The 9,593-nt window shown below is 39.7% G+C and overlaps 2 protein-coding genes across 3 annotated transcripts in view; both read left to right on the forward strand.

The window, feature by feature from the left end:
- The window catches only part of rnf144b (ring finger protein 144B), a 20,489-nt gene extending 15,661 nt beyond the window's left edge, over positions 1-4,828 (forward strand). For both annotated transcript variants that reach the window (XM_032517775.1, XM_032517773.1), the window contains exons 6-8: positions 1,722-1,851; positions 2,031-2,120; positions 3,774-4,828. In XM_032517775.1, coding sequence (XP_032373666.1) covers positions 1,722-1,851; positions 2,031-2,120; positions 3,774-3,950 — 397 coding nt within the window. In that variant the 3' untranslated portion in view covers positions 3,951-4,828. The remainder of the gene's footprint in view (positions 1-1,721; positions 1,852-2,030; positions 2,121-3,773) is intronic.
- Positions 4,829-6,326: 1,498 nt separating this feature from the next.
- Positions 6,327-9,593, forward strand: part of LOC116690670 (xylose isomerase) — an 11,520-nt gene continuing 8,253 nt past the window's right edge. The window contains exons 1-5 of the mRNA XM_032517772.1: positions 6,327-6,762; positions 7,685-7,761; positions 8,165-8,237; positions 8,474-8,586; positions 8,679-8,704. Coding sequence (XP_032373663.1) covers positions 6,735-6,762; positions 7,685-7,761; positions 8,165-8,237; positions 8,474-8,586; positions 8,679-8,704 — 317 coding nt within the window. The 5' untranslated portion in view covers positions 6,327-6,734. The remainder of the gene's footprint in view (positions 6,763-7,684; positions 7,762-8,164; positions 8,238-8,473; positions 8,587-8,678; positions 8,705-9,593) is intronic.

Genomic DNA, 9,593 nt, shown 5'->3' on the forward strand with positions numbered 1-9,593 from the left:
ACTTTTTGTTTTTCTGGGTCAAAATTTAAACCTTTTTTATTTATTTTTCAAAACCTTTGTTGCTTTCCCCCTTGATGTTTTTGTCATTTTTTTGTGTGCCTTTTTGTGTTTATTTTTGAACATTTTAGATACTTTTTTCAATGGTCTTTCATAAAAAGAGTTTTATAAATGCTATAAAATTGAACAAAACATCCAAATTTAAAGAAAGCAGCGGGCTGACCATTGATGATTTACTGGTCGTGTGGAACAATCCGCGTTATTTTTCTGAAATCTTGGTGGAAAGACACTTTTTTTGGGTTAAATTTGACCCGAGGACAACACAAGGGTTAATCTAGAGCTGCAAAGATTAATTTATTTATCGATTAGTTGTCAACTATCAAATTAATTGCCAACTATTTTGATAATCGATTAATTGGTTTGAGTGCGTTTTTGTTGAAAAAAGAAAGAAATCTCTTATTCCAGATTCTCAAATGTGATTTTTTTCTAGCTTCTTTGCTCCTCTGTGACAGTAAATGGAATATCTTTAAATTAGAAAACAAGACATTTGAGGATTTCATCTTGGACTTTGGAAAACACCGATCAACATTTTATAGACAAACAACTGATTAATTAATTAAGAAAATAATCAACAGATTAATCGACTGGGAAAACAATTGTTAGTTGCAGCCCTAATTGCATATATTTGATCTACTTACATCACTATCTAATTCACTGGTTCTCAAGCTGTGGTACATTCTAATAGTTTGTTTTGAAGCTCTCTCTACACTAGCCTGACAATCATATTGAAATGACATTTTAGTTTTCATTTGATTAGTCCGGGGATTGTTAATTTCTCTTAATCCATCAGCAATGAGTGACATATCAGTCCGCTTACTTTTTTCTCTCCAGTCGACACAGAATAGGTAGGCTAGGATTTTTCACATTAATCCATAAATTACCTTTTTACTTTATATTTCTCATAACACACAATTTTTCTGGTACTATGTTTTACTGGCGCTGGCACAGGAAAATTTACATTGACATTACTTAATCCCCGCTACAAAGCACTCACTGACTGATTGCTTTTCCATGATCACAACACCAGAGCTCACTGACTGAAAACACTATCTGTAATGTAATCACCTGACTGCAGTTTCCTTTGGTTTATGGCCCCCATCTTGTCGGTTTTAGTCAAATCTTGCTGGTGTTTTCCGGCCATCACAGGCGAACAGAGTTAGCACTGTAGCAGGGATGCACCACCCTCAGGAAGTGGAGACCAAATCAGAACTAAAAGAAGAGTTATTATTGGACTTACATTCATCAAATGGCCAAAAACATGATTTCAAATGAATGCTAATGTGCTATCCAGTTAGCCGTAACAGCTTTAAAAGATGATGAATTGTGTTCACAGGTTTGTTGTCCTGGTTGGTGGTCAAACAAAAATCTAAAAAGAATTAAAAAAAAAAAAAAAAGCCTTGTGCAGTTTGTTGCAAATCCTTGGGTTGTTAAAACCTTCAAACATGACTTCAGGGTTTTCAGTGGCCCTGTATTGTACTTCTCTCATACTTCCCTCATAGCCTTGAATCCCAAAATAATTAACCCAGCTCAAACTGAGCACTGACCCTTAACTCAGCTGCTAAATGAAGAATTCACACTCTGGAGGCCTTCATGGCTTCATACTCCAATGTGCCGGGCTAACTGCATGCCTGATCTCTCTTCTGTGTCTTTTTCCGGATACACAGCGACTCTGATACGTCCATCAAGCAGTGTCCAATGTGTGGTGTCTACATTGAAAGGAACCAGGGCTGTGCACAGATGTTGTGTAAGAGCTGCAAACACACCTTCTGCTGGTACTGTCTGCAGAATCTAGATGTAAGTATCCCCTGCTTACTTACTCACACATGGGATGCATGGTTTTTAACACGAGCTGAAAAACATCTATACTGCATAGCCCTCTGGGTTTTATTGCCAAGCCTCTTTTCTGTTTCTGTATGAATGCCCTTGCTGGATAGCAGATTTCTTGTCTTTACGTAAGTGTTTTGTAATTGCAGGGTGATATCTTCCTGAGGCATTATGATAAGGGGCCATGCAGAAACAAGCTGGGACACTCCAGGGCCTCGGTTATGTGGAACAGAACGCAGGTGAGGTCACTCAGCAGACAGTATTCATTTCTGGGTTGTGTGGACACTGTCATTGTCTGAATGTATTAGCCCGCGGAGCCAATCATCTGTGAGTGGTCAGTTATTCCGTGCACGCGTTTGATTTTAATAAAACTGTGCCATCACGCTACCGGGATTGGACGTTATAGATTTTGGACTCCATCCCAGCTGCACTGTCAATCAGTCACTGATGGAATACTCTCCACTGAGGACATTGCAGGAACCCACGCACAGTAAAGTTTTCATTCTGGCTCGTTTCTTGCCCACGTTAATGAAAATTTAAACAAAAGCTGAAAACAGTGCTTAACTCAACTCTCAACTTTCATTTTCAAGACCCATAAGTCTGCGTTAGCTTGTTGTAAGTGGTTTGTTTTCCCCCAGTGTGCCCTATTAGTCAGACATTAAGCTGAACTAATCCCATCGTTGATCTCAAATTCCTACCCTGTAAAGACGTTTTAAGGAAATAATTGCCTGCCAGACCTAGTTTCTTTCCACTTGCCCTGCGCAAGATGCCATTATCACATGATTAGTATCAAGTTTACAGTCAACCTACTGATTGTGTCTTGGTGCGCCTGCATTGCTAAGTATCTGGAGAGTTGAAGTACAACAACCACAGTGGTTTCCTTGCAAAACAAGTCATGACAAAGTTGGTTACACCCTTGCCTAGCTGGTTCTTTAGGTTTTAAAATCTGCTTGCCACAAATGCCTCTGTCAATGTAGCTCTTTCTTAGCTACTGTATGTGCAAACAGTGCAGGGGTGACATACATTTTTTTTTCTTAGATTTGAAATAATGTGATATAGGATTATGCTTACTACAGTGTATACACAACATGGCTAAAAGTATGTGGACACCCGAACCCTGGCTTTTAAAAGGCTGCTATAACAGCACACTCTCAGCCAGTTGGACACTGATGTAGGACGATAAGGCTCGCAGACACCAGTCCAGCAAATCAAGTTCTTCCGTACCTAACTTTGAAAACATTGTCTATATACAACAAGATTGTCTATAACTAATGATAAGGCATTTTAAGGGGCACCAATAGGATTAAATGGTACACACTTCCTGTCTCCCAAATAGGCTTGGCCCCATTTGAAAGTGTCCACCACGATCCACATTGTGTGGATGGATGAAAAGTTATATTTGTACAATTTCTTAATATTACATTTTGCCAACTTTAGATGTTTACACAGTTAAAAGCCATATTTCGCATTAGGAAAATTAGTTTCCGTGAATGTTAGGTGACGTTAGCTTATCTGTTTTGCCGGATCTCGCGAGAGTTTGTTCCTTATGCCATTTTGGTGTCAGTGATTAGGGGATTTGTGGTTTCTGACAAATGAGTCCAATATTTACTTTGGGGACTATGGGGCAAATGTATCGGCCATAATCTGTGTTCACATCCACTCCCATTGGAATCGGTACATTCAGTTGGTGGCCATAAAAATGGAAGCATTGGGCTGAAAGATGCTAAAGATGCTCCGTGGAGGTGAAGGGAGCTGAAGAGTTGGATGATAATTCTTCACTAAGAGCAACCTCTGTCACATTACACATAATCATTGGAATTATTTCATCCAGTGTTCATATAAAATATTGAGTAGTGCAGCTGTAAGGATGTTGCTGTGTTGTTGTTCTTCAGGTGGTGGGTATCCTGGTGGGGGTCAGCATCATCGTGCTGGTGACGTCTCCGCTCCTCCTGCTGGCCTCGCCCTGCATCCTGTGCTGCGTCTGCAAGCCCTGCAGCGGGAAGAAGAAGAAGAAGAAGAAAAAGAAGAAGAAGAAGGAGTTCGACCAGCCAGACTCCTCCGCATCATAGCAGCTCCCCTTCTCATCAGCCCGGCCCAGGATCACTCTTCTACTCTCATGTAGCCCAAGGAAACCAAGAGAGTGCAAGTGCTGCATGGTGGGAAAACAATAAAGATGGATTAAAAAATGGAGCACTTTTTCACGACTCGACAGACTGGAAGCCCTGTTAGTGGTTCAGTAATATCGTCGAAATCAAGTGCAGACTTGCATCTCAAAAATCGCTCTTCAAATTACAAGTGTATGTACTTTATATGGTGGAAGTGTAACTATGAGGAGAATGAATGTAACTCGCCCAGTGACGTTGGCAGTGCCTGGATAGGGCTTTTGTTATCTCTCTCTCTCTCTCTCTCACACACACATACATGCGCAGTTCAAAGTGCAACGCCACCTTCATGTGCCAAAATTCATGATGCCAAACCAGAGGTTTTAGGTGCTCAAGTGCCTCACTCTACAGTGCCTGGTGCTTGGATGTATTTTTTTTTTGCCTTCCATACAATCTTTATCTTATGCAAAAACTGTAGCATTATGAAAATAGACCAACCAACGGGATTACACAGGGTTATAAATCCCTAAACAATGCAACATTCTTTCATAATGGGCGTCATGTGTGCACTGTATATTCTGCACTGATATGAAACATGATAGGGCTTCAATGGTGCACAGAGAACTTTTCTTCTGCAAATGTTTGTTGTTTCCACCTGGCATACGTTCCAGACCAAAGGCACGAAAGGCGAATGTGGACTTTTCTAAAGTGTGTTCATGTGTATTTATGGGTTGTGTGTGTATGATATCCTGTTATCATTTCTACAGTTCTGTTGATGTTTGTGCATCAGATATTTTATAAAAGCGCCATTGTAATTGAAATAAACATACTGTATTGAACATGCATCAGATGGTATTGTTTGCAAGTGACTTATGACACTCATTGTATCATGAGGTAGTGATTTATCATTTTATGGCTCATTACTTCACTTTTGTCTTAGCACAAAGGCCATGAGAGGAGAGTGCACAGAAGTTGATATAGCAGTAGTGAAAATATATTGTCCTCACTGTGGAGAATGTAGAGGTGCTGCTGTAGAGATAAAGATGGACAAATCTTGGGTTGCCCCAGGTAGTTCATTTGGTTGAGCGTGAGCCCCATGTACAGAGGCTCAGTCCTTACCACAGCGGCCGTAGGTTCCATTCCGACCTGCGGCCTTTTGCTGCATGTCATTCCCTCTCTCTTCCCTTTCCTGTCTTAACCTGTCCTGTCAAATAAAGGCCAAGAATTCCCAAAAAATAGTCTTGAAAAAAGTTGGAAAAGTCTCAAGCCTTAAGCCAACAGAGTTGGAGCAAACCTCAGGTCTAATGGAAGTCTATGTGGTGCATAAAAACAGAACGCTGTAAGTTTATTTTTTTACTTTAACACGGACTTGTGACTACTTTTTTCAATACATTTTAAGTGTTGAGACAGTATAACTAAAACAGGCTACACCTTACATAACAGAGGTACAATGGCTTGAATAATTTTACACACCCGTGCTACAGTTGATTAAAAAGAGGAATACAAAAACCTCTTTTGGAAATTGATCTTAATGCCTTAATTCAAAGAATTTTGGAAAATCCAACCTTTTAAGAACACCAATTTTCTTTGTGGATGAATAATGTATTGTAATTTATATAAATGTTCTCCCTTAAAATACAGGTGGCATAAGTATACACAATCCTATGTTAAATTGGGGGGGGGGGGGGGGGGGTATTTAATTCCAAAGGCCAAGGGAACTTTATCAGGATGCATAGTATCCTGGATCCATGAAATAACTGGCCTTTAATAATAAAAATATGCCTGCCTCTATGGGAATTGAATATAGGGGTGAGTATACTTACACCCCCTGTATTTTAACAGATAACATTTATTTATTTACAATAAATAGAAAACTGGTGTCCTTAACAGGATGGATTTTCTTAAATGTTTTGAATTCAGGCATTAAGATCAATTTCGAAAATATGTTTTTTTTTATTCCTCTTTTTAATCAACTTTAGCACAGGTGTGTAAACTTATTCAAGCCACTGTATGTAGAGTATGAGTTACAACTACAGGATGTAGGCCTCAGGCATAATTGAGTGTCTAATGGAATTTCAGGTTTATTTTGCAAATGAATTGCAATTATAAATAAATCATTATCTAAAACACGTTGTCATTTACAGCACACAGAGGTAGAGAAAAACGTTTTTAAATTAAACGCAAGGTATGCAAGAATTAATTAATTTCATACTTGCATTACAAAATTCCATAAAAAAAGTATTGGAAACACAAAAAGTGTGCTTTATTTTGCGTGTGTGTGTGTGTGTGTGTGTGTGTGTGTGTGTGTGTGTGCGTGTGTGTGTGTGTAAACGTAATAGAGGTCAACAGTCCCGCCCCTCCTCCGTGAGACCTTGGGTTCCAGAAAGAAGTTTCCCATTCATTTCTCCCACTGACGTCTGGAAAAATCCGTATATAAAGGGTTTTAGACCATGCCTTAGGCTAACCAGCTACCACGTGACTCATAAACATACAACATACAATTTCGAGTGAAAAAACAAACAGAAAATCCAATAAAAAAGTCAAAGGTACACGACTGTGGACATCTTTTCATTATCGAACGAAGGAACTACTCATCCCATAAACCACCGCGCACTTGAACGTGGCTATATTTGAGACTCGACTTTAAAAGTGATATAGGGACACCTTGTGGTTAAGCAGGGAACTGCACACTGCTTTTGGACGAAGGACGTCGTAACAAGCTTGAAGAACCGTAGAAGTTTTAAACCAGAAATGGCAACACAGGAGGAATTCTTCTCGGGTAAATCTTATTATTTCTGTTAGTAATGTCTGCCGTGTTTCCCTCTGTGTATGTTGTGGACATAAAGTGTCCGTAATGCACGTATTTCACTGCAGCGACTCGTGAACAATGGGTGCCTTAATTTGTAATGCAGAAGTACAGTTCACACATTGGCCGTTAATATACGTACAGTCTGTGAGTCCACATCATTTAGAGTTAGCCTGGCTGTGGAGCAAATGTCACCGTTACTCTGTAACGTTAGCTACTCCGTCTGTGACAGTGCAGGAGACCAGTGGTACACCACAAATCCCCTTCGTCGATTCCCAGTGTATGTTCCAAATGTATAACAGTATTAGTTATATAAAAGTTCATTTTTCATACTGGTTTGGTCAGCAAGGTTCTATAGTGTAGGCTATACTCGTAGTGAAGCCGAATGTATCAACCATTTATTCACTATAGGCTACTTTTAGATAATTATTCGAACAGTTAAGTCATTAGTTTTTGCTATTTATTGCTATTTATTTTATTTTACTTTCTAGAACGTTTTACAGACTCTTTCACATAACTGCAACACGTTATGTGTTTAGGTGTAACCGTTGACTTAATGTTAGCATTTATGTGTATACATTATTTTAATGAAATCATAATGGATATTTTTTTCAAATTAGTTGGGTTTCTCACTCTACAATCTTTCCTTGTACCCTTCAGAAGTACCCCTGGGGTACAAGTAGGCTACCCCTACCCTGGTTTGGAATCACTGCAGTAGGCAATGAATTGGTTTTGTAGGCTACTATTTCAAGTGTCCCACAATCTTAAATGTGTGAAAAATACTTTTTTGATACTCTTTACCCAAATCACTTTCACTGATATGTATTCCTCTGTCACATAACAAAAGGAAATTAATGTCTGTTTCATTGAATTGAACAACATTTATGGTGCACAGGCATTCCGAAGATCCCATACTTACCGAGTGCTGGGCCTGGAGATGTCATGTGCTTCAAACACTACAATGCAGAAGAGGTAGGGGTTTTATACAGTGGCCCTGAATGCAAACTACAGCAGCAAATCCCACAACACGACAGCAAATCCCACAACGCAACAACAAATCCCACAACGCAACAACAAATCCCACAACACAGCAGCAAATCCCACAATGTGACAACAAATCCCACAACACAGCAGCAAGTCCCACAATGTAACAACAAATCCCACAACACAGCAGCAAGTCCCACAATGTAACAACAAATCCCACAACACAGCAGCAAGTCCCACAATGTAACAACAAATCCCAGTGGAATTTGCTGCATTGGTTTGAACTTTAGGGCCACCGTAGTTTTACACACACACACACACAAATACACACACATACACTAGGATGATGTCCATTATGATACATGCTGGATACCTGTGTTTGTCTGTGCAGGTGCTGATGGGGAGGAAGATGGCTGACTGGCTGAGGTTTTCAGTCTGCTACTGGCACACCTTCTGTGGCACTGGTACTGTAACTACCCAACACTGATATTAGTCATCATCAGTCATCAAACAGTCTGTGTGCGGAGGCTGGGTGGTGTCTAATGAGGTCCAAGCATTACCTAACGAATAGGCTCTTGTAAACACACATGAACACGGTTGTTCTATTGTGGTTTGTGCTATTATAGTTTTTTACATCTTTTTAGCACACAAAAACATTTTTAATTTAATGAGACTTTCTTCGAATTGTTATCTTTTTTAGGAGCTGATCCTTTTGGGTCTCCGACCCTCCACCGGCCCTGGAATGAAGGAACTCCTATGGAATCAGCCAAAAAGCGACTCAGGGCTGCTTTTGAGTTTTTCACCAAGCTTGGTGTGAGGGAAATCATTGAAAGTCACAGTTACACACTTAGCTGATTAAATGTAATTCCGTGTGTTTCCTTTGTGACTTGTGCTTCTTTTCACAGATGAAATACTACACATTTCATGACAGGTAATTGACCATTTCAATCTTTTTTTGATTGTCAATCATACTTGTACTTGACTACAAAGTACTAAGTTAGCTAGCTTGTTAATTCTGCTGTGCTTAAATCTTACACTCTTTTTCATTGTAATCAAATATTTTTTATTATACAATTTAACAAACAATACACAGACCAAAAAAACACAGAGGAAAGACGATGAGGGGAGAGACCTATTAAAAACACAACCGTAGGAATGGAATCTGCAGCTTACTCATAAGACATACAAAAACAGAAAGACACAAACACACAAACAAAAGACATGACAGAGAAACGGACATAAGACATACAGGACCAAACACATGCACAGAAAGAAGTAAGGATTGAAGGATGGTATCTATCGCCATTTCTAGCCACTGAGGGGCCGTAGGCAGGCTGGGGGAACACATATTAATGTAAAAAGAAAACTAATGAAGTGAAATTTAATGCCATGGGACATTTTAATCAAGGCAGATATTTTGGATGCAATATTGTTTCTGTAACTGGCCAACAGGAGAGCAATCCCAGATCATGTCAAAATATGTACCTTGGGCTTTTAGTGGGCAGAAAGTGCATAAACTACTGTTAATTACCTTCATGCAGTGGCGGTTCTACATTAAATTACAACCTGGACAAGATCCGCTTTGAGTGCCAAAAAACTGCTACTGCCTTCATGTGATGCATTTTCACAGGGGTGAGATATGTCTCATGAATGAAATTGTTGTGAATCTGCTGATGGTCTGGATTGCGAGACATTTCTGGAATGTTAGACCATACATCATCCATCCATCCATCTTCACCCGCTTATCCGGTATCGGGTTGCTGGGGCAGCAGCTCCAGTAGGGGACCCCAAACTTCCCCTTCCCGAGCCACATCAACCAG

The sequence above is a fragment of the Etheostoma spectabile genome, chromosome 6, assembly GCF_008692095.1.
Source record: "Etheostoma spectabile isolate EspeVRDwgs_2016 chromosome 6, UIUC_Espe_1.0, whole genome shotgun sequence".
Taxonomy (NCBI): domain Eukaryota; kingdom Metazoa; phylum Chordata; class Actinopteri; order Perciformes; family Percidae; genus Etheostoma; species Etheostoma spectabile.